The sequence below is a fragment of the Bubalus bubalis genome, chromosome 23 (genome assembly GCF_019923935.1).
Source record: "Bubalus bubalis isolate 160015118507 breed Murrah chromosome 23, NDDB_SH_1, whole genome shotgun sequence".
Lineage (NCBI taxonomy): Eukaryota > Metazoa > Chordata > Mammalia > Artiodactyla > Bovidae > Bubalus > Bubalus bubalis.
Window position 1 is genome coordinate 16,823,262 of NC_059179.1, and position 26,350 is coordinate 16,849,611.

At 38.6% G+C, this 26,350-nt stretch overlaps 1 protein-coding gene across 1 annotated transcript in view; it reads right to left on the reverse strand.

Annotated features, from left to right (window-relative positions):
* Positions 1-18,691: 18,691 nt before the first annotated feature.
* The window catches only part of LOC112581647 (cytochrome P450 2C31-like), a 57,305-nt gene continuing 49,646 nt past the window's right edge, over positions 18,692-26,350 (reverse strand). The window contains exons 8-9 of the mRNA XM_025274461.3: positions 21,377-21,518; positions 18,692-19,327 (exon numbers count right to left, since the gene is read on the reverse strand). Coding sequence (XP_025130246.2) covers positions 19,146-19,327; positions 21,377-21,518 — 324 coding nt within the window. The 3' untranslated portion in view covers positions 18,692-19,145. The remainder of the gene's footprint in view (positions 19,328-21,376; positions 21,519-26,350) is intronic.

Here is a 26,350-nt window from a genome sequence, read left to right on the forward strand (position 1 = left end):
CCTCCATAGCGACACTGAAACCAAGCACCACACAAGGGCCAACAAGTTCCAGGGCAAGACATACCAAGCAAATTCTCCAGCAACAAAGGAACACAGCCCTGAACTTCAAGATACAGGCTGCCCATAGTCACCCCAAAACCATAGATATCTCATAACTCATTACTGGACATTTCATTGCACTCCAGAGAGAAGAAATACAGCTCCACCCACCAGAACACCGACACAACCTTCCCTAACCAGGAAACCTTGACAAGCCACCTGTACAAACCCACACACAGTGAGGAAACACCACAATAAAGAGAACTCCACAAACTGCCAGAATACAGAAAGGACACCCCAAACTCAGCAATTTAAACAAGATGAACAGACAGAGGAATACCCAGCAGATAAAGGAACAGGACAAATGCCCACCAAACCAAACAAAACCAAAGAGGAAGAGATAGAGAATCTACCTGATAAAGAATTCCGAATAATGATAGTGAAATTGATCCAAAATCTTGAAATTAAAATGGAATCACAGATAAATAGCCTGCAGGCAAGGATTGAGAAGATGCAAGAAAGGTTTAACAAGGACCTAGAAGAAATAAAAGAGAGTCAATATATAATGAATAATGGAATAAATGAAATTAAAAACACTCTGGAGGCAACAAATAGTAGAATAACAGAGGCAGAAGATAGGATTAGTGAATTAGAAGATAGAATGGTAGAAATAAATGAATCAGAGAGGGTAAAAGAAAAACGAATTAAAAGAAATGAGGACAATCTCAGAGACCTCCAGGACAATATTGAACACTACAACATTCGAATCATAGGGCTCCCAGAAGAAGAAGACAAAAAGAAAGACCATGAGAAAATACTTGAGGAGATAATAGTTGAAAACTTCCCTAAAATGGGGAAGGAAATAATCACCCAAGTCCAAGACACCCAGAGAGTCCCAAACAGGATAAACCCAAGGCAAAACACCCCAAGACACATATTAATCAAATTAACAAAGATCAGACACAAAGAACAAATATTAAAAGCAGCAAGGGAAAAACAACAAAGAACACACAAGGGAATTCCCATAAGGATAACAGCTGATCTTTCAACAGAAACTCTTCAAGCCAGGAGGGAATGGCAAGACATACTTAAAACGATGAAAGAAAATAACCTACAGCCCAGATTATTGTACCCAGCAAGGATCTCATTCAAGTATGAAGGAGAAATCAAAAGCTTTTCAGACAAGCAAAAGCAGAGAGAATTCTGCACCACCAAACCAGCTCTCCAACAAATACTAAAGGATATTCTCTAGACAGAAAACACAAAAACGGTGTATAAATTCGAACCCAAAACAATAAAATTAATGGCAATGGGATCATACTTATCAGTAATTACCTTAAACGTAAATGGGTTGAATGCCCCAACGAAAAAACAATGACTGGCTGAATGGATACAAAAACAAGACCCCTACATATGTTGTCTACAAGAGACTCACCTCAAAACAGGGGACACATACAGAGTGAAAGTGAAGGGCTGGAAAAAGATCTTCCATGCAAATAGAGACCAAAAGAAAGCCAGAGTAGCAATACTCATATCAGATAAAATAGACTTTGAAACAAAGGCTGTGAAAAGAGACAAAGAAGGTCACTACATAATGATCAAAGGATCAATCCAAGAAGAAGATATAACAATTATAAATATATATGCACCCAACACGAGAGCACAGCAGTATGTAAGACAAATGCTAACAAGTATGAAAGGAGAAATTAACAATAACACAATAATAGTGGGAGACTTTAATATCCCACTCACACCTATGGATAGATCAACTAAACAGAAAATTAACAAGGAAACACAAACTTTAAATGATACAATAGACCAGTTAGACCTAATTGATATCTATAGGACATTTCATCCCAAAACAATGAATTTCACCTTTTTCTCAAGCGCACATGGAACCTTCTCCAGGATAGATCACATCCTGGGCCATAAAGCTAGCCTTGGTAAATTCAAAAAAATAGAAATCATTCCAAGCATCTTTTCTGACCACAATGCAGTAAGATTAGATCTCAATTACAGGAGAAAAACTATTAAAAATTCCAACATATGGAGGCTGAACAACACACTGCTGAATAACCAACAAATCACAGAAGAAATCAAAAAAGAAATCAAAATTTGCATAGAAACGAATAAATGAAAACACAACAACCCAAAACCTGTGGGACACTATAAAAGCAATCCTAAGGGGAAAGTTCATAGCAATACAGGCATACCTCAAGAAACGAGAAAAAAGTCAAATAAATAACCTAACTCTACACCTAAAGCAACTAGAAAAGGAAGAAATGAAGAACCCCAGGGTTAGTAGAAGGAAAGAAATCTTAAAACTTAGAGCAGAAATAAATGCAAAAGAAACAAAAGAGACCATAGCAAAAATCAACAAAGCCAAAAGCTGGTTCTCTGAAAGGATAAATAAAATTGACAAACCATTAGCCAGACTCATCAAGAAACAAGGGGAGAAAAATCAAATCAATAAAATTAGAAATGAAAATGGAGAGATCACAACAGACAACGCAGAAATACAAAAGATCATAAGAGACTACTATCAACTATTATATGCCAATAAAATGGACAACGTGGAAGAAATGGACAAATTCTTAGAAAAGTACAACTTTCCAAAACTGGACCAGGAAGAAATAGAAAATCTTAACAGAACCATCACAAGTACAGAAATTGAAACTGTAATCAAAACTCTTCCGACAAACAAAAGCCCAGGTCCAGACGGCTTTACAGCTGAATTCTACTAAAAATTTGGAGAAGAGCTAACACCTATCTTACTCAAACTCTTCCAGAAAATTGCAGAGGAAGGTAAACTTCCAAACTCATTCTATGAGGCCACCATCACCCTAATACCAAAACCAGACAAAGATGCCACAAAAAAAGAAAACTACAGGCCAATATCACTGATGAACATAGATGCAAAAATCCTTAACAAAATTCTAGCAATCAGAATCCAACAGCACATTAAAAGATCATACACCATGACCAAGTGGGCTTTATCCCAGGGATGCAAGGATTCTTCAATATCCGCAAATCAATCAATGTAATACACCACATTAACAAATTGAAAAATAAAAACCATATGATTATCTCAATAGATGCAGAGAAAGCCTTTGACAAAATTCAACATCCATGTATGATCAAAACTCTCCAGAAAGCAGGAATAGAAGGAACATACCTCAACATAATAAAAGCTATATATGACAAACTCACAGCAAACATTATCCTCAATGGTGAAAAATTGAAAGCATTTCCTCTAAAGTCAGGAACAAGAAAGGGTGCCCACTTTCACCGTTACTATTCAACATAGTTTTGGAAGTTTTGGCCACAATAATCAGAGCAGAAAAAGAAATAAAAGGAATTCAAATTGGAAAAGAAGAAGTAAAACTCTCACTATTTGCAGATGACATGATCCTCTACATAGAAAACCCTAAAGACTCCACCAGAAAATTACTAGAGCTAATCATGGAATGTAGTAAAGTTGCAGGATATAAAATCAACACACAGAAATCCCTTGCATTCCTATACACTAATAATGAGAAAACAGAAACAGAACTTAAGGAAACAATTCCATTCACCATTGCAACAGAAAGAATAAAATACTTAGGAATATATCTACCTAAAAAAACTAAAGACCTATATATAGAAAACTATAAAACACTGGTGAAAGAAATCAAAGAGGACACTAATAGATGGAGAAATATACCATGTTCATGGGTTGGAAGAATCAATATAGTGAAAATGAGTATACTACCCAAAGCAATTTATAGATTCAATGCAATCCCTATCAAACTACCAACAGTATTCTTCACAGAGCTAGAACAAATAATTTCACAATTTGTATGGAAATACAAAAAACCTCGAATAGCCAAAGCGATCTTGAGAAAGAAGAATGGAACTGGAGGAATCAACCTACCTGATGTCAGGCTCTACTACAAAGCCACAGTTATCAAGACAGTATGGTACTGGCACAAAGACAGAAATATAGATCAATGGAACAAAATATAAAGCCCAGAGATAAATCCACGCACCTATGGACACCTTATCTTTGACAAAGGAGGCAAGAATATACAATGGATTAAAGACAATCTCTTTAACAAGGGGTGCTGGGAAATCTGGTCAACCACTTGTAAAAGAATGAAACTAGAACACTTTCTAACACCATACAAAAAAATAAACTCAAAATGGATTAAAGATCTAAACATAAGACCAGAAACTATAAAACTCCTAGAGGAGAACATAGGCAAAACACTCTCTGACATACATCACAGCAGGATCCTCTATGACCCACCTCCCAGAATATTGGAAATAAAAGCAAAAATAAACAAATGGGACCTAATTAACCTTAAAAGCTTCTGCACATCAAAGGAAACTATTAGCAAGGTGAAAAGACAGCCTTCAGAATGGGAGAAGATAATAGCAAATGAAGCAACTGACAAACAACTAATCTCAAAAATATACAAGCAACTCCTACAGCTCAACTCCAGAAAAATAAATGATCCAATCAAAAAATGGGCCAAAGAACTAAATAGACATTTCTCCAAAGAAGACATACAGATGGCTAACAAACACATGAAAAGATGCTCAACATCACTCATTATCAGAGAAATGCAAATCAAAACCACAATGAGGTACCATTTCACACCAGTCAGAATGGCTGTGATCCAAAAGTCTACAAGTAATAAATGCTGGAGAGGGTGTGGAGAAAGGGAACCCTCTTACACTGTTGGTGGGAATGCAAACTAGTACAGCTACTATGGAGAACAGTGTGGAGATTCCTTAAAAAACTGGAAATAGACCTGCCTTATGATCCAGCAATCCCACTGCTGGGCATACACACTGAGGAAACCAGAAGGGAAAGAGACACGTGTACCCCAATATTCATCGCAGCACTGTTTATAATAGCCAGGACATGGAAGCAACCTAGATGTCCATCAGCAGATGAATGGATAAGAAAGCAGTGGTACATATACACAATGGAGTATTTACTCAGCCATTAAAAAGAATACATTTGAGTCAGTTCTAATGAGGTGGATGAAACTAAAGCCTATTATACAGAGTGAAGTAAGCCAGAAAGAAAAACACCAATACAGTATACTAACGCATATATATGGAATTTAGAAAGATGGTAACAATAACCCTGTGTACGAGACAGCAAAAGAGACACTGATGTATAGAACAATCTTATGGACTCGGTGGGAGAGGGAGAGGGTGGGAAGATTTGGGAGAATGGCATTGAAACATGTAAAATATCATGTATGAAACGAGTCACCAGTCCAGGTTCAATGCATGATACTGGATGCTTGGGGCTAATGCACTGGGACGACCCAGAGGGATGGTATGGAGAGGGAGGAGGGTTCAGGATGGGGAACACATGTATACCTCTGGCGGATTCATTATGATATTTGGCATAACTAATACAACTTTGTAAAGTTTAAAAATAAAATAAAAAAAAAAAAGAATGAAACCAGAACACTTTCTAACACCTTACACAAAAATAAACTCAAAATGGATTAAAGATCTAAACGTAAGACCAGAAACTATAAAATTCCTGAAGGAGAACATAGGCAAAACACTCTCCGAAATAAATCACAGCAGGCTCCTCTATCACCCACTTCCCAGAGTAATGGGAATAAAAGCAAAGATAAACAAATGGGACCTAATTAAACTTAAAAGCTTTTGCACAATGAAGGAAACCATAAGCAAGGTGAAAAGACAGCCTTTAGAATGGGAGAAAATAATAGCAAACAAAGCAACTGACAAAGAATTAATCTCAAAAATATACAAGCAGCTCCTACAACTCAATTCCAAAAAAAAAAAAAAAAAAAAATGACCCAATCAGAAAATGGGCCAAGGGACTAAACAGATATTTCTCCAAAGAAGACATACAGATGGCTAACAAACACATGAAAAGATGCTCAACATCACTCATTATCAGAGAAATGCAAATCAAAATCACAATGAGGTACCATTTCACGCCAGTCAGAATGGCTGCGATCCAAAAATCTACAAACAATAAATGCTGGAGAGGGTGCAGGAAAAAGGGAACTCTCTTACACTGTTGGTGGGAATGCAAACTAGTACAGCCACTATGGAGAACAATGTAGATATTCCTTCAAAAACTGGAAATAGAACTGCCATATGACCCAACAATCCCACTGCTGGGCATACACACCAAGGAAACCAGAATTGAAAGAGACATGAGTACCCCAATGTTCATTGCAGCATTCACTGTTTATAATAGCCAGGACATGGAAACAACCCAGATGTCTGTTGGCAGATGAATGGATAAGAAAACTGTGGTATGTATACACAATGGAATATTACTCAGCCATTAAAATGAACACATTTGAATCAGTTCTAATGAGGTGGATGTAACTGGAGCCTATTATACAGAGTGAAGTAAGTCAGAAAGAAAAACACCAATACAGTATACTGATGCATATATATGGAATTTAGAAAGATGGTACTGACAACTCCATATGCAAGACAGCAAAAGAGACACAGATGTATAGAACAGTCTTTTGGACTCTGTGGGAGAAGGCAAGGGTGTGATGATCTGAGAGAATAGCATTGAAACACGTATATTATCATATATGAAACAGATCACCAGTCCAGGTTCGATGCATGAGACAGGGTGCTCATGGCTGGTGCACGGGGATGACCCAGAGAGATGGGAGGGGGAGGGAGGTGGAAGGGGGGTTCAGGATGGGGAACACATGTACATCCATGGGTGATTCATGTCAATGTATGGCAAAAACCACTACAATAGTGTAAAGTAATTAGCCTCCAATTAAAATAAATTAAAAAAAAGACATACTAAAGGCTAACAAGAGCATGAAAAGTTGCTCAACATTCTTGATTAATACAGAAATGAAAATCAAACAATGAGATATCTCACACCTGTCAGATGGCTATCATCAAAAAGACCACAAATAACAAATGTTGGAGCAGATGTGAAGAGGTAGGTATGTAAATTGGTGCAACCACTAAGAAAAATATCAATAGTAAGGAAGTTCCACACAGAGCTAAAAATAGAACCACTCTTGGGTATTGTGTTGTTCAGTCACCAAGTCGTTTCTGAATCTTTGCAACCCCATGAACTGCAGCACCTCAGGCTTCCCAGTCCCTTACTATCTCCTGGAGTCTGCTCAAACTCGTGTCCATTGAGTCAGCAATGCCATCCATACATCTCATCCTCTGTTGCCCCCTTCTCCTTTTGCCTTCAATCTTTCCCAGCATTCATTCCCAGTGGAAAATTCTGAAAGAGATGGGAATACCAGACCACCTGACCTGCCTCTTGAGAAACCTGTATGCAGGTCAGGAAGCAGCTGACTGTACATGGAACAACAGACTTGTTCCAAACAGGAAAAGGAGTACGTCAAGGCTGTATATTGTCACCCTGCTTATTTAACGTATATGCAGAGTACATCATGAGAAATGCTGGGGTGGAGGAAGCCCAAGCTGGAATCAAGATTGCTGGAAGGAATATAAATAACATCGGATATGCAGATGACCCCACCGTATGGCAGAAAGTAAAGAAGAACTAAAAAGCCTTTTGATGACAGTGAAAGAGGAGAGTGAAAAAGTTGGCTTAAAGCTCAACATTCAGAAAACGAAGATCATGGCATCCGGTCCCATCACTTCAAAGCAAATAGATGGGGAAACAATGGGAACAGTGGTTGACTTTATTTTGGGGGGCTCCAAAATCACTGCAGATGGTGACTGCAGCCATGAAATTAAAAGATGCTTACTCCTTGGAAAGAAAGTTATCACCAAACTAGACAGCATATTAAAAAGCAAAGACATTACTTTGCCAACAAAGGTCCGTCTAGTCAAGGCTATGGTTTTTCCAGTAGTCATGTATGGATGTGAGAGTTGGACTATAAAGAAAGCTAAACGCCAAAGAATTGATGCTTTTGAACTGTGGTGTTGGAGAAGACTGTTGAGAGTCCCTTGGACTGCAAGGAGGTCCAACCAGTCCATCCTAAAAGAGATCAGTCCTGGGTGTTCATTGGAGGGACTGATGTTGAAGCTGAAATTCTAACACTTTGGCCACTTGCTGCGAACAGCTGACTCATTTGAAAAGACCCTGATGCCGGGAAAGATTTAAGGCAGGAGGAGAAGGGGACGACAGAGGATAAGATGGTTGGATGGCATCACCGGCTCAATGGACATGGGTTTGGGTAGACTCCGGGAGTTAGTGATGGACAGGGGGACCTGGCGTGCTGCAGTTCATGGGGTCACAAAGAGTTAGACATGACAGAGCGACTGAACTGAACTGAACTTTCCCAGCATTAGTATCTTTTTCGAGGAGTCTGCTCTTCATATTAGGTGGCCAAAGTGTTGAAACTTCAGCTTCAGCATCAGTCCTTCCAATGAATATTCAGGGCTGATTCCCTTTAGGATTGACTGGTTTGATCTCCTTGCAGTCCAAGGGACTCTCAGCAGTCTTCTCCAGCACCACAATTTCAAAGCATCAATCCTTTGGTTCTCAGCCTTCTTTATGGTCCAACTCTCACATGCATACATACATGACTACTAAAAAAGTCATAGCTTTGACTACATGGAACTTTGTTGCCAAAGTGGTACCTCTGCTTTTTAGTATGCTGTCTAGTTTGTCACAGCTTTTCTTCTAAGGAGCAAATGTCTTTTAATTTTAAAAGACATTAAAAATTCTCCACTCACCATCTGCAGTGATTTTGGAGCCCAGGAAAGAAAAATCTGTCACTGTTTCCACCTTTCTCCCATCTATTTGCCATGAAGTGATGGGACCCGATGCCATGATCTTAGTTTTTTGAATGTTGAGATTTGGGCCAGCTTTTTCACTCTCCTCTTTCACCCTTCTCAAGAGGCTCTTTAGTTTCTTTTCACTTTCTGCCATTAAAGTGGTATCATCTACATATCTGAGGTTGTTGATATTTTTTCCTGGCAATCTTGGGCATATCTTGGGTATATATTGAGAATAAATGAAAATCTTAATTTGAAATGATATATGCACCCCAATATTCTTAGCAGCACTATTTACAATAGTGAATATTTGAAAGCAAGCTAAATGTCAGTCAACATATGAATGAATAAAGAAGATGTAGTATATGCATATAATGGAATATTGCCCAGTCATAAAAATAATGAAATTCTCCCAGTTACAGAAACATGGATGGACATTAAATCAGACAAACAAAGACAAATACTATATGATAACCATTATATATGAAAACTAAAAAATAATACAAACAAATGTATATGTACAACAGAAAGAGACCTACAGATATATATACCAAGCTGCTGCTGCTGCTGCTGCTAAGTCACTTCAGTCGTGTCTGACTCTGTGAGACCCTATAGACAGCAGCCCACCAGGCTCCCCCATCCCTGGGATTCTCCAGGCAAGAACACTGGAGTGGGTTGCCATTGCCTTCTCCAATGCATGAAAGTGAAAAGTGAAAGTGAAGTCACTCAGTCACATCTGACTCTTAGCAACCCCATGGACTGCAACCTACCAGGCTCCTCCATCCATGGGATTTTCCAGGCAAGAGTACTGGAGTGGGTTGCCATTGCCTTCTCTTCTAAGCTAGTGGTTACCAAAGGAAAGAGACAAGGAGAAAGGTCAATCCAGGGCATGAGGTAAGAGATACAAACTACTATCTATAAAATAGATAAGCAACAAAAATATATTGTATAGCACAGGGAATTATAGCCACTACCCTGTTACAACTTTTAAGGGAGTATACTCTACAGAATACTAAATCATTATGCCGTACATTCGAAAAATCTATTATAAACCAACTATGCTTAAATGTTTAAATAAAAACTTTTTCATATATCCATAAAGAATAGAGAAAGAAATAAAAAGAACTCATGCAACTCAATTTAAAAAAATACTCAATTTTTAAAATGGGCAGACGTTCTTATATGTGAAATCTAAAAAGAAATTATATGAATGAAATTACTTACAAAACAGAGACTCACAGAGAAGGAACTTATGGTTACTGGGGGGAAAGGGATAGTTAGAGAGTTCGGGATGGACATGTACACACTGCTATATTTAATATAAATAACCAACAAGGACCTACGGTATAACATATGGAACTCTGATCAATGTTTTGTGGTGGCCTGGATGGGAGGGGTATTTAGGGGAGAAGGGATACATGTATATGTATGGCTGAGTCCCTTCACTGTTCACCTGAAACTATCACAACATTGTTAATCAGCTATAACCCAATACAAAGTAAAAAGGTTTTTTAAAAAATGGGCAGATGATCTGAACAGACATTTTTCCAAAGAAAGTTTCCAAATGGCTACAGTACATCATGAGAAACGCTGGGCTGGAAGAGGCACAAGCTGGAATTAAGATTGCCAGGAGAAATATCAATAATCTCAGATATGAAGATGACACCACCCTTATGGCAGAAAGTGAAGAGGAACTAAAAAGCCTCTTGATGAAAGTGAATGAGGAGAGTGAAAAAGTTGGCTTAAAGCTCAACATTCAGAAAACTAAGATCATGGCATCTGGTCCCATCACTTCATGGCAAATAGATGGGGAAACAGTGGAAACAGTGTCAGACTTTATTTGGGGGGGGGGGTGCTCCAAAATCACTGCAGATGGTGATTGCAGCCACGTAATTAAAAGACTCCTTGGAAGAAAAGTTATGACCAACCTAGATAGCATATTAAAAAGCAGAAACATTACTTTGCCAGCAAAGGTCCATCTAGTCAAGGCTAATGGTTTTCCCAGTGGTCATGTGTGGATGTGAGAGTTGGACTGTGAAGAAAGCTGAGTGCCAAAGAATTGATGTTTTTCAACTGTGGTGCTGGAGAAGACTCTTGCGAGTACCTTGGATTGCAAGGAGATCCAACCAGTCCATCCTAAAGGAGATCAGTCCTGGGTGTTCATTGGAAGGATGATGCTGAGGCTGAAACTCCGAAAGTTTGCCCACCTCATGTGAAGAGTTGACTCATTGGAAAAGACCCTGATGCTGGGAGGGATTGGGGACAGGAGGAGAAGGGGATGGCAGAGGATGAGATGGCTAGATGGCATCACCGACTCGATGCACATGAGTTTGGGTGAAATCCGGGAGTTAGTGATGGACAGGGAGGCCTGGCGTGCTGCAATTCATGGGGTCGCGAAGAATCAGACGCGACTGAGCGACTGAACTGAACTGAACTGAACAGGTTTGTAAAAAGATGCTCAACATCCCTAGTCACCAGGGAAATGCAATAAAAAACGACAGATAGGCATCTCCTCATACCTGCTTTACTGTCTATGATAATTACAGAATAATTGTGGTAATCATTCACAATATATTTATATATAAAACCATTACATTGCACCTTAAATGTGTTCTTTTCTGCTTTTTATTCTGGTATTCTTTCTCTTTCATTTCCATAATTTTACATCTTACTTGCTATTTTCATATAATTCCAATGCATAGATTTAACAGGTTTTTCTTTCTATTGCCTACTTTTTATCCTCATACTTTTGTGTGCATCTTGCTTTTTATGTCTATTTTTTTTATTTTTCCCTTGATACAATATTAGTATAAAATACATGCAGTAAAGTGTATTAACCTTAAGTGTACACTTTGGTGAATTTTTACATATGTGTACACCTTCCTAGGGGAGGGCAATGGCACCCCACTCCAGTATTCTTGCCTGGAAAATCCAATGGATCGAGGAGCCTGGTGGGCTGCAGTCCATGGGGTCTCTAAGAGTCAGACACGACTGAGTGACTTCACTTTCACTTTTCACTTTCATGCATTGGAGAAGGAAATGGCAACCCACTCCAGTGTTCTTGCCTGGAGAATCCCAGGGACAGGGGAGCCTGGTGGGCTGCCGTCTATGGGGTTGCACAGAGTCTGACACAACTGAAGTGACTTAGCAGCAGCAGCAGCACACCTTCCTAAGCACCATCTACATCAAAATCTAGAACATGGTCCTATACCACAGGAGGCTCTCTCACTTCCTTTTCCAATCTATCTACCCAAGACAATAAGTCATTATTCTGACTTCTCTCAATGAAGTTTAGTTCTACCTATGCTTCTGCTGGTGCTATGTTGCTTCAGTCGTGTCCAACTCTGTGTGACCCCATAGACGGCAGCCCACCAGGCTCCCCCATCCCTGGGATTCTCCAGGCAAGAACACTGGAGTGGGTTGCCATTGCCTTCTCCAATGCATGAAAGTGAAAAGTGAAAGTGAAGTCACTCAGTTGTGTCCCTATGGCAACCCCATGGACTACAGCATACCAGGCCCCTCTGTCCATGGGATTTTCCAGGCAAGAGTACTGGAGTGGGGTGCCATTGCCTTCTCCATCTACCTATGCTAGAAAAGAACAGAAACAGAATCATACAGAATGTACTTTTTGGTGTCTGGACTCTTTCGTTTAACTTCATCTTAGAGATTCTTCCATGTTTCCACAAGTTGCAGAGGAGTGTCTTTTTCTATTGATGGCAGTATCCTACTCCATGAATGTGATGTGATATATTTACCCACCGTTAAGCTAATAGACATTGAGTTGATTCCAGTTTGGAGCTACTATAAAGAAAGCTATTGTGAACACTTTTTTCCATGTGTGATCTTAGATACAGGCTGACATTTTTCAAGGATATACAGCTTAAAGTCCTCGGGCTCCAGGACCATGCAGATGTCTAGCTTTAGAACATATGGTTCAACATTTCAAGGTTTTTAAACAGCTTATCCTCCCATCAAAATGTATGGTAGGTCTAGTAGTACCACTTCCTCATGATACTTGGAATTTTCAGGACTTTTAAAAAAATTCTGGTAGGTACACACTAGTAAACCATTGTGATTTTAATTTTTATTTTCCACATAACTAAAAATATTGAGTACCATTCTTCATATTTATTGACCATATGGATATTCTTTTCTGTGAAGAATTTGTTCAAACATTTTGCCATCTAAAAAAATGTCTGAATGGAAGATTTTTATTTTACTGAAGTAATCTGGATGTAAGTCCTTCATTGGATTTATTCAGTGTAAATATTTCTCCCAGACTCTGGCTAGATTTTGATGATATTAAATGATATCTTTTGAAGAAGAGGAGTTTTAAAATTAATTTAAATAAAGACCTATTTGTTGATCTCTTGTAATTAGTGCTTTTTTGTTCTAATTGTGTTAAAACTTTTTCAAGTTCAAAGTCATAATGACTTTCTCTTATGTTTCACAGCAGAGGCTTTATAGTTCTATTTTTCATACTTATGTCCATGATCCATCTCAAATAAGTGTTTGTAAGCAACTTGTAAGGAGCAAGGTGATTTTTTCCCAATATCCATTTCATCTAGCATTAAGATTATTCTTTCCAGGAAATAGATGGGGAAACAGTGAAAACAGTGTCAGACTTTATTTTTCTGGGCTCAAAAATCACTGAAGATGGTGACTGCAGCCATGAAATTAAAAGACACTTACTCCTTGGAAGGAAAGTTATGACCAACCTAGATAGCATATTCAAAAGCAGAGACATTACTTTGCCAACAAAGGTTCATCTAGTCTAGGCTATGGTTTTTCCTGTGGTCATGTATGGATGTGAGAGTTTGACTGTGAAGAAGGCTGAGCACCACAGAATTGATGCTTTTGAGCTGTGGTGTTGGAGAAGACTCTTGAGAGTCCCTTGGACGGCAAAGCGATCAAACCAGTCCATTCTGAAGGAGATCGGCCCTGGGATTTCTTTGGAAGGAATGATGCTGAAGCTGAAACTCCAGTACTTTGGCCACCTCATGCGAAGAGTTGACTCATTGGAAAAGACTCTGATGCTGGGAGGGATTGGGGGCAGGAGGAGAAGGGGATGTCAGAGGATGAGATGGCTGGATGGCATCACTGACTCGATGGATGTGAGTCTGAGTGAACTCTGGGAGTTGGTGATGGACAGGGAGGCCTGGCGTGCTGCGATTCATGGGGTTGCAAAGAGTTGGACACCACTGAGCGAGTCATCTGATCTGATCTGATCTGATCACATGTTAGTAAAGTAGTGCTCAAAATTCCCCAAGCCAGGCTTCAGCAATATGTGAACTGTGAACTTCCTGATGTTCAAGCTGGTTTTAGAAAAGGAAGAGGAACTAGAGATCAAATTGCCAACATAGTTTGGATCATGGAAAAAGCAAGAGAGTTCCAGAAAAACATCTATTTCTGCTTTATTGACTATGCCAAAGCCTTTGACTGTGTGGTTCACAATAAACTGTGGAAAATTCTGAAAGAGACGGGAATACCAGACCACCTGATCTGCCTCTTGAGAAATCTGTATGCAGCTCAGGAAGCAACAGTTAGAACTGGACATGGAACAACAGATTGGTTCCAAATAGGAAAAGGAGTTTGTCAAGTCTGTATATTGTCACACTGTTTATTTAACTTATATGCAGAGTACATCATAAGAAATGCTGGACTGGAAGAAACACAAGCTGGAATCAAGATTGCTGGGAGAAACATCAATAACCTCAGATATGCAGATGACACCATCCTTATGGCAGAAAGTGAAGAGGAACTAAACAGCCTCTTGGTGAAAGTGAAAGTGGAGAGTGAAAAAGTTGGCTTAAAGCTCAACATTCAGAAAACGAAGATCATGGCATCCAGTCCCATCACTTCATGGCAAATAGATGAGGAAACAGTGGAAACAGTGTCAGACTTTATTTTTGGGGGCTCCAAAATCACTGCAGATGGTGACTGCAGCCATGAAATTAAAAGACACTTACTCCTTGGAAGGAAAGTTATGACCAACCTAGATAGCATATTCAAAAGCAGAGACATTACTTTGCCAACAAAGGTCCGGCTAGTCAAGGCTATGGTTTTTCCAGTGGTCATGTATGGATGTGAGAGTTGGACTGTGAAGAAGGCTGAGCACCACAGAATTGATGCTTTTGAGCTGTGGTGTTGGAGAAGACTCTTGAGAGTCCCTTGGACGGCAAAGAAATCAAACCAGTCCATTCTGAAGGAGATCAGCCCTGGGATTTCTTTGGAAGGAATGATGCTGAAGCTGAAACTCCAGTACTTTGGCCACCTCATGCAAAGAGTTGACTCATTGGAAAAGACTCTGATGCTGGGAGGGATTGGGGGCAGGAGGAGAAGGGGATGTCAGAGGATGAGATGGCTGGATGGCATCACTGACTCGATGGATGTGAGTCTGAGTGAACTCCGGGAGTTGGTGATGGACAGGGAGGCCTGGCGTGCTGTGATTCATGGGGTTGCAAAGAGTCGGACACGACTGAGCGACTGATCTAATCTGATCTGATCACATGGCCATATAGGTGTGAGTCTGTTTTTAAAGTTTCTTCTATTCTAGTGTATTTCAACTTGTTATTCCTGTGCCAATACCATATTGTCCTAATTATTATAGCTTTAAACTAAGTCCTCATATCTGGTGTAAGTCTTCTACCTTTATTCTTCTTTCTTCTTGATTATATTGGCTTCTTTGTATTTCCACACAAATTTTAGATATATTGATCAATTCAGAAGATCTGATATTTACTGAGAATTCATTGAATCTCTACATTGACAGAATTGACACTTAAACAGTATTGATTTTTCTAAATTTATGAACATGGTATAACTCTATATTTGGGTATAATTTCTCCCAGCAACGTTGAGAAGTTTGACGTATTGAAGAGTTTCACGTTATTCATTAGATTCAGCCCTAGATATTTGCGGGGAGTGGTTAGCTTATTTTACCAATATCATTATTTAATTATTTGATCTTAGTACAAAGCAATACAATTCATTCTTTTCAATTCATTTTTTTTATTAACCTTGTAGCCAGTTCTCAGGCCACTCTACTTTGCCATGAGCAGTGTACTTCTATTACATCCTCAGGTGTAACACTCTCAAGATCTAAGGAGGACATGCTTAACAGTTTCCTTTGTTTATTTTTGTTTAGCAGCTCCTTGGAACTCACATAAAGTTTCTATTCTTTGTCATATATGTCCACTAAAGACCACTCAATTAGCTTAGTGCTCATCTAATTATTGGACAGATATTTCCTTAGTAGTTTTAGGAACCAAAACAGCACCTAATATTTGCAAGACACTTTATATATATGTTGGAGCATGCCTTCAACATGCATCCAGACACTTTATAGTTCTGCTGTATCCTTCACTTCCTTCTTGCACAGAACCTCCAGGTTTGCCAGAGGTGAGAGTTTAGGATCTTCTCCAGTCTTTTCAGAATATTTGTATATTTCTAATGTCTCAGGAGGGCATCCCAGGTGTTGCTAGTGGTAAAGAACCTGCCTGACAGTGCAGGAGACATAAGAGATGAGGGTTCAATCCTTTGATCAGAAGATCCCCTGGAGGAGGGCATGGCAATCCAATCCAGTATTCTTGCCTGGAGAAGCCCATAGACAGAGGAGCCTGGCTGGTTATAGTCCTTAGGGTTGCACAGAGTCAGACACAACTGAAGTGACTTAGCACACACACACACGCAGTGTCTCAGGAATTCATCAGGTTTTCAAAGCCTTCCATGAATATCTCATTCCTCAACTTTTCCTTTTAAGCTTTTTGGTTAGCGTATTGATTTCTATAGCTTTGGGCATCTACAATATTCAAAAATTGCCCCTGATTGTTTTCAACAAATGTGTCTGTGGAAAGGCTGTTCATACTGGGAAGCTTCTGAGATCAATCCTGAATGTAGTCTTCCACAGTGACCACAGGCAGGTTAAATAATAATGATTCTCTGGGAACAGGGTTTTGAAGGAGTTCCAGCTCCACTCACTGCCTCCTGCTTGAGGCTGATATATTGCTGATGCTTTTCACCATGATTATAGTCTGTAGCTTTTCAAGGCTATCTCAAAGCTGGGAAGATAGAAGGGAATAAGGCAAAACATGACAAACCTCACTGTTATTACTGAGGTTTATCCATTTTCTTGAAGAACTCTGTAAATTAATGCACGTCTTGGCTAATGGTCAAAGATCTGAAAAAGCAGACCTGATAAGTTTTACTTGTTCTTTCATTGTTTTATATCAGAGAGAATTATTAGAAGTCATTACTCCATACCACATTTGCTGACATCCTTCAGTCTAATTTTGAAAGGAAGTAATGAAAAGTGGATACTCTTACTTTTTCAAACTTATGGGGTTCGATATTTCACTAATAATGAAAATAGTTTCTAGGATTTTGGAGACATCTTTTTTTCAGAATTTTTCTTAATTTACAGAGAATGTTTATCATTAAAAAATGTTAACCATTATCAAACTTTTACATTTACGGAGAAGGTCACTTGTTCCCTGAGCTAGGTTTGTGTCTATGCTACACACTGTACATCAAATAATGCAATGATAATCTGGGGCTCGGGGTGACATTAGTTTTCTCCAGCAAAAAGTATATTCCAGCAAGCAGAAAATGTTTAGGGGTGAATCAATGTAATTTAAGCAATGTTTAAAATTACTTAAAGATGAACTCTAGCCTTATAACTACTCTTCAACTTCAGGTTTATTCTTAAGGCTTGTTTGCAGATCTTCATAATCTTCAGGCTTCAGCTGAAGTTGGAACATTTACTTGATCCTTTTTACTTGGCAAGCTCTAGACTCCAATTTTTTTTTTCTTTGAGCCCTCAGAACATTTCAATTTTTTTGTTTGTTTGTTTCTAAAGCTCCTACACAATATTTTATAGTCAGCCATTCAGACTCTCAGCTCCTGATTTCAAATCAACAATCACTTCAAAGGTAAAATCACATCAAATAACAGGTTTCCTGATATGGATTTCCCAAACCCTCTGCTTTCTTGTCCCCAGAAATCCTCACAACTTTTAACATTCCTCCCTGCTGACAAATATATATGTACATAGGCATGTGTTTGTATGTCTGTGATGAGCCAGACAGGAAGAAAATACAGGCATAAATATAGATGTTATATCAAGAAGTTTCTGGTCATTGCAATTATATATTATTTGTAGATGATAAAATGTCCTACTTGAAAAATCCATGAAAGGAAACTAAAATTACTAAATCTACCAAAGAATTCTGTTCTCAGCATATAAGTGGGTTCAGTCAAATAGTCTTTCTATTACAGTCATGACAGAAAAGTAAAGAGATACATACTTTTTAGGGCATTATTCTTCAGTATTGATGAAAAACAAAAATGCACATATATGTGCAGACACTTCACTGCCAGCAAACTATCTCAAAGAGATAGTACAGGAATAATAAAAGATGTATGCAGGTAGGAGCATTCTATATTAACAAAAGTTCAAAATTGATCTAAATATCCTTGAACACTAAGATAATTTTTAAGATTATTATAGGCATGAAATATGGTATTATGACATACATTTATTTATATAGATTATGAAAGTACCTGTTGCTATTATCTGATGTCACCAAGAAGTCAGAGATATATTATAAATAATACATACATACACACATATCTACAGAAACACACATGCATATTTCTCTGTGTGTTCAAATATAACCATAAATACATATTATTTTCCTTCTTTTTTGCTTTAATATGTCTGTATATCAGTAACTGGGTCTATGTGTGGGTCTGTGTTTAATAACTAGGGGAAAAGAGAAAGCACAGCCTTGAAAATAATGAGCAAATGTAATTTTTGTCTCATGTTATTCCCTCTAGCTGGATGAATCTTCCTTTGCTTTCTTCCTGCATGTATGTATGTATGTGTATATATATATATATGTATACATGTATAAAAACATATACATCACACATACGATTACACTTTAATGAACACTGAAAAAACAGAAATTATACATGCCAAACTGTCAAGAGATTACTCCCCTGAAGAGATAATAGCAGTAAGAGATGAGTACATTATACACATATATTTTTTAACACGTGATAATTTTCTACTCTAATTTTTTTAAAAATCAAAGTATGACATTTATAAGGTACCTTTTCACTGTAGATAAGATACAGCTTAAGATCTCAGGATAGAATTACAAAAAAACATTTTATTGAAGACAAAACAGTGAGCTGTAGTTCATGAAGCAAAACTTGAACTGAATCTTAAAGAAAATCAGAAGAGACAGGGCTCAGGAATGTCACTCCTGACTTTAAGGGAGAGGTGGACCATAGCTAACAGCAAGGGCAAAGAGCATCAGCTTGTGTAGACAGAGCTGGAGAGGCTTATCTGCAATCTGGCAGCAGCCCTTTCTTCAGACTGGAATGAAACAGACCTCATAGAAGTGTGGTATAGATCCCACCCCTTTCAGAAGTGGTGTAGTATCAATGTTCTTCAGATCAACCAGAGGTTTCAAGGTAAACTTCTGTAAAATGCTGACCAGGAGTAAAAACAGTTCCATGCGGGCCAGGCCTTCTCCAACACAAACTCTTTTTCCTAAAAATGAGACATAAATGAAATATCCATATAATTCTCATTTGACCTAGTGCACAGGGAGGTGTAGATAAATGTGAAATGAAAGAATAGAGTAAATAAATAGATAAACTAAGGAAAGACCAAATAACCAATGGCTTGTATTTACACTAAAATCTGGTCTGCTTCATTCCCTCAGAACATATTTCTGTGTACATTCTATTTAATATATTTTTTTAATCCCTTCTGTACACCCATGTGGGAATTGCTTTCCTGAGGGTGGCCAGTGACATTTTTCTACACTCACACACACACACACAGATATACACACACACACAGACATATACACACAAACAGACGTATATACACACACTCGCTCATCCCAATCGGCATGAGACACACTATATGTTCTCCATCTACCTCCAACCCAAGTCTCAACAACAGGTTTATTTCTCCTCATCTGATTCCTAACAATAATCTTGACCTTGCCATGTCCCTGTTTTAACACTATTTTAAGAGTTTACCACTATCAGGTATAAAAAGAAATGTCACAAACTAGACAAAAGTATGACTACATGTTCACCAATCCCGGACACATAAGCTATTTCAAGTGTTAGGAATTTCCAGTCATTCCTCCAAATGAAATACTCATCCCCTCAACTCTGCCAGCTGAGATTCTCTACATCCTTCTAGATCCACTGCATCTGTCATTTACTCTATACAAACTTCTTTGATCTATTCAGGTAGATATAATTTACTCCCTCACTGGTATTCCACAAGACTTATTAGTGCTTCTAATACAGAATATTTCACATGAAATTGTAATTATTCCTCTGTCCCACACACTGGAATATAAGCTTATAAGGTAAAGCCTTAGATCTTATAATGGTAGCACAGTATCAGGACAAAAGCAATCCCACAAACCCTGTAAATTGAGCAGAAATCTCGAGCAGGCTCATTATGCAACAATGAACCCAAAATTCAGGAAGAATATAAGATTAGCATTGTCTCTCTATGCGATCACCTCTGGGCACTGTTCATAGTCTGGGGGTGTTTCTCCATCTTCCCAGATCCATTCTGTTTGTTTTTCTTTTACACCTACTCTGTGTTTAGGAAGTTGATTTCTTTGGAATGCACAACCCCAATAGTTAGTTACCTTCTTTACTGTGAGTAAACTCAGAGGATTAAACATTGAGAAGGTTAGAATATGCCCTCCCTCAGTCCCAGCCTGTCAGGCCACAGTTTCAGCAGTGGCTGTATTCTCCAACCTACAGACCCATCTCCTGCTGAGGCAGCCATTCTCTTTGCTAAAAGTCTGCTTGAGTTTCAGCAACACCCTCCTTCTCCTGACTCTTCAACATAGGATGGTAACATCGTCCTGCTGATGCTCATCCCTGAGTACTTGACCACTCCTTGCCACTTCCCTTAATCGTGTCCACACCTCTGAAAACAGTCTCTTCATTAAACTGTCTAAAGTATCCTACCTCTTTCTTTCAAGGACCCTGAAAAATTAAAGGAAGATACTAAATATAAAATGTTTCTTCCTGCAAGAAAACTTCCTTTATCTTCCAACTACTCTGCCCTCTGCCGTGTCCCTCAAAACACAAGATTCAGGAGCTTCTCTCTCTGGGTGCCCACTGAAAGAGCGGAAACCCTCTGAAGAGTATTTTCTCTCTGGAGTATCCTTGCCTTTAACCTGCATTCCTCTTTCTTAGAGGAAGGATGCATCTGTTACCCACATTTGTATCTCTGGACCTGAGTGAGCATGAGTCTACTACATATAAGGTATGCAGACTACATTGAGTGAATTGACTTATCAGGTCAGGGGAGAAAAGCCGCAGTGTCTAGAAACCTAGATATCTAGGAGGAGCTCTTAGGAGACTCAGCAGTGGGTAAGAGAGCAGAAGTCAGGAAATACAGCCTCCAATCCAATGAGAAATTATCTGCACTTTGGGAGTGGTGCCTCTGGCCTCATGCAAATGACAATTTGTCCAGCCCAGACTAGCCTCCATGCAAAGCCCTTCCTTCTCTCATTTCACCACTGATGTACAGACAAAAATGAAGCATGCTTGCCTGCTGAAAAAGCCATGAAGTAGTCACTCTTCTTAAAGTTACCACTTTTATCCAGGAAGTGACCAGGATCAAACTGCTCTGGGTTGGGAAACTCCTTGCCATCGTGCAGGACAGAAGTCAGAGATGTTAATATGGTTGTGCCCTGTGATAAAGAGAAACAGATTAATTGGATTATAAAAATGGTCACAGAGCTTGAAAAAAAAAATACCTTGTCTAATCCTTTCCTTTTGTAAATGATATGACTGAGATACACACAAAAATTTATTCTTTCCATGTCAGAGAACAAGTTAATGACCAAGCCTGTGCTGTGCTTAGACACTCAAGTCATGTCCGACTCTTTGCAACCCCATGGACTGTAGCCCACCAAGGCTCCTCTGTCCATGGGGATTCTCCAGGAAAGAATACTGGAGTGCCATGCCCTCCTCCAGGGGACCTTTCCAACCCAGGGATCAAACCTAGGTCTCCCTCATTGCAGGCAGATTCTTTACTGTCTAAGCCACCAGGGAAGCCCAGTGACCAAGCCTAACAGATCTTAAATCCTACAATGCCAGTTCAGGGCACTGTTAAAGCCTGACTCCAAGACAATCGTCTTCAGCTTGTAGTCTACCTACTGCACTTGCTTTCCAGTAAATTAAAGGAGCTGCATTTTTCTTGACAAAAAGAAAAAAAGCCATATTGTTTAAATGTGCTGATGTCACTGAAAATCTAGCTCTTTCTCTTTGGAATCAAATATGACATCTTCTTCAAAACTACATGAGTGGCCATATTTTTGAAAACTATTTTCTTCTCCTACTAAGATGAGTAACTAGTAAGCATACCCTCCTCCTCCTATGTTTTTTCGATGTATTTGTTGAATGTTCTTCTGGAAGTAGGGTGGCATTTCTGGTTTCTTGTAAGGTTTTCCTAAACTCAGAGATACCACGTAACATAACGATTTAGAGTTTAGTTTTTAGAATGAGTTGAACATTTTTTCTACTAAATTAATTTCTGTGACTATAGGAAAGTTTTTTGCTTTTTTTTTTTTTAACATTTGCATGCTTCATTTTCATCACAAGTAAAATGTAAACAGGGAGTTCCCTGGTGGCTAGGGTTCAATCTGTAGCTTAGGTTTAATCCCCGGTGGGAGAACTAAGATCCCACAAGTGGCTAAGCACGCCAAAAAAAAACTAAACTAAAAACAAACAAACAAAAAAAAACACAAACAATAAATTTGCATTATTTTATTATGTAATGAGATAATATAAGAAATACTTTTTAAATAGAGGTTATTACCACAAGCTAAAACACTCAATAAATAGAATTTTGCTGCTATTATGATAACAATGATTTTATTCACAATATCTTGGGATCACAATAATACAGAGACAAAATTCAAATTCGGATTCATCTGAATGCCTTCTGGTATACTGTATAGCCTTTCCAAATACATGATATAGTTCTCACTCCAAAACATCATGAATTGAAAGACAATCATTTCCAAGTGTACAAATAAATAAAAGAATCAAGATTTCCAGGAGAAATATCAAAAACCTCAGATATGCAGATGACACCACCCTTCTGGCAGAAAATGAAGAGGAACTAGAGAGCCTCTTGATGAAAGTGAAAGGTGAAAAAAACTGACATAAAACTCAACATTTAAAAAACTAACATCAGGGCATCCAGTTCGATAACTTCATGGCAAATAGATGGGGAAACAATGGAAACAGTGACAGACTTTATTTTCTTGGGCTCCAAAATCACTGCAAATGGTGACTGCAGCCATGAAATTAAAAGATGCTTAGTCCTTGGAAGAAGAGCTATGATCAACCTAAACAACATATTAAAAAGCAGAGACATTGCTGACAAAGGTCCATCTAGTTAAAGCTATGGTTTTTCCAGTAGTCAAGTATAGAGTTGGGCCATAAAGAACATTGAGCACTGAAGAATTGATGCTTTCAAACTGTGGTGTTGGAGAAGACTCTTGAGAGTCCCTTATAATGCAAGGAGATCAAACCAGTCGATCCTGAAGGAAATCAGTCCTGAAAGTTCATTGGAAGGACTGATGTTGAAGCTCCAATACTTTGACCACCTGATGCAAAGAACTGACTCATTCAAAAAGATCCTGATGCTGGGGAAAATTGAAGGCAGTAGGAGAAGGGGATGACAGAGAGTGAGATGGTTGGATGGCATCACCGACTCCATGGACATGAGTTTGAGCAAGCTCTGGGAGATGGTGATGGACAGGGAGGGCTGGCGTGGTACAGTCCATGGGGTCGCAAAGAGTTGGTCATGAATGAGTAACTGAACTGACTGGAATAAAGGGGAAACTGAAGTTTCAGTCTTTCCTGAACCTCTTCCTTATGACACAGCAACTCCTGTGATTCATTTTCTGACCTGGGTGGGCTTAGAGATATGCCCTGCGCGTGAAGTACAGGAAGATAGTATGGCCACAGTACAAAGGCTTTCATATAAAGTTAATTAGTGACAAAAAAAATTTATCCTGGATGATGGGACCATCTGTTGCTGTTTAGTCACTGAGCTGTGTCTGACTCTTTGCGACCTCAAGGACTGCAGCCTGCCAGGCCACTCTGTTCGTGAGATTTCCCAGGCAAGAATACTGGAGTGGGTCACCATTTCCTTCTCCAGGGGATCTTCCCAACTGAGGAAGATGGGACTGTATACTTCAAGGTATAACAGAGTAACTGCTTTTGAGTCACCCTCACAAACTTGAAATATATATAAATTACAGAAAGGAGGACTTCCCTGGTGGTCCAGTGGTGAAGAATCTGCCTGCCACGGGACATGGGTTTGATCCCTGGTCCGGGAACATCCCACATGCCTCGGGGCAACAAAGTCCGTGCACTACAACGACTGAGCCCACATGCTCTACAGCCTGCATGCTGCGACAAGACAATCATTGCCATGAGAAGCCCAGGCACTGCACTAGAGACTAGCCTCTGCTCATCACAGCTAGAGAAACCCACAAGCAGCAATGAAGACCCAGTGCAGCCAAATTAAATAATACTTTCTGAAATTCTCAGGGGAAAAAACACGAAGTAACAGCTTTCCAGCATTGAACAAGAAGCAATCCAGGATTGTGATTCTTTAATAAGGAGGAATTAGGTAGGCCCTATATTCACTTCTAATATACTTCTGAAAAAACTTTCCTCCTAGAGTGCAGGGAGGTGGCAGCTGAGCAAAGTGGGACTCTTTCTGACCTAAGGAGACAGAGATCAAAACCTGATGCCTGCAACTCATGAGGAAGGACACAAGTCAGGAAGAATCTATAAACAGGGAAGATCTCAAAAGTATACAAGAGTATTCTCTGTACATTCATGTCTGTGGGTTGGGCAGCTTCAGGACCCCAATTAGAGTATGATTCCTGGGGAGGTGAGAACTGAAGGTGGATACCAGATGCTGTACAGTGATAGAGAAGTTGAGGTTCCAACCCAGTGAGAGTGGAAAGAACTTTCCTGGCAACTCAGATTTTCTGTTATGATTGATCCTCCAAATTCTAAGTTGTTGGATTAATGAACCCACCCTGGACTAAGGGTCATGCCCTAAGATTAAATCAAAAATTGAAATTAAATCACAATGACAAACAATTATAGTAAGCTTAAGAGACTAAAGGACATCTGTCAGTAATTTAGCTGCCTATCAAAATAAAATTCAGTGTCCTTAAAGAAAGGGTAATCCAGACTCCCCGTAAGACATCATTCAAAACATTCACTATACAACAGAAAATTAAAAATAAATGTGAAATGAAGTAAATGTGACCCAAATTTGAAGGAAAAAGAGCCAATAGAAGTAGAACCCATATTATCCTAGATATTAGAATTATCTAAGAACTACACAAGAACTACAAACCATGTATCATAAGTATATCTAAGTTTTTAAAGGAATAATTAATAATAAAAAAAAGAATAAATGAGAAATCTCAACAGAGATTTAAAACTGTAAAAATAGGAATTCTAGAAATAAAATTTTTACTGGATTGAATTAAAAACATTAGAGACTGCAAAAGAAAAGATTAGTGAATTTAGAGACATAAAAATAGAGTAACGGCTGAGAAGCCCCTATTGGAAGAACTTTCCAACACACAGTAATTATAAACTGTGAAATACACACGAACACACACATTCTGCAAGGCAGCCAAAAGCATGAAGTGTAGAAAACACTTGAGAAGGCAAAAAGATACTGGGTGAGTTTTCCATTTTAATGATGCTATCATGAGGACAGGTCTCAGACAACAAAATATTGAGTGACTAAAACATGACCATAAGCCAAGTCTCAGTGCTTTAAAGAATCAATGACAATATTCAGCTGTACCCACTGCACAGAAACAAACAAACAAACCAAAAAAAAAGAAAAAAAAACGGGGGTGTGGGGGGTGGTGGGTAATAAAATAAAAGAAAGAGCCAGAGAAGAGGACCCTTAAATTCCCTATATGAAATATCCCAAATCTCTGACAATCCTATAAGCCTTGAATTACATATGGAATAAATTCCAGATAACTACCCTAAAGTTAAAAAAAAAAACTAAATTTAAAACTCAGAATTCTGAGTTGAGAACAGCATAGTTAACAACCTGCTAAACAAGCAAATGAACAAAGCTTCATGTTCCTCAAAGGACATAAATGAATCACGAGTCCCTATGATATATCATTAAAAATATGTAGGACAAAATCCAAAATAATTAGACACACATACATACATACACACACACACACACACCAAGAAAATGTGACCCATACACAAGAGAAACAGAAGAACAACAGTAACACTAAAATAAAAATAGTGACAATGGAATAAACAAATAAGAATTTTGAATCTCACAATCAAATTTTGAATTATAATCATAGCTATTATAGTCAAGGAAATGAAAAAATGTCTCAACATTAAGTAAAATGTTAATGAATGAATGATCAAAATATCAATTGTAAAGAGAACCCAAATGGAAATTCCAAAACTAAAATTTATGGTTGATTATATTAAT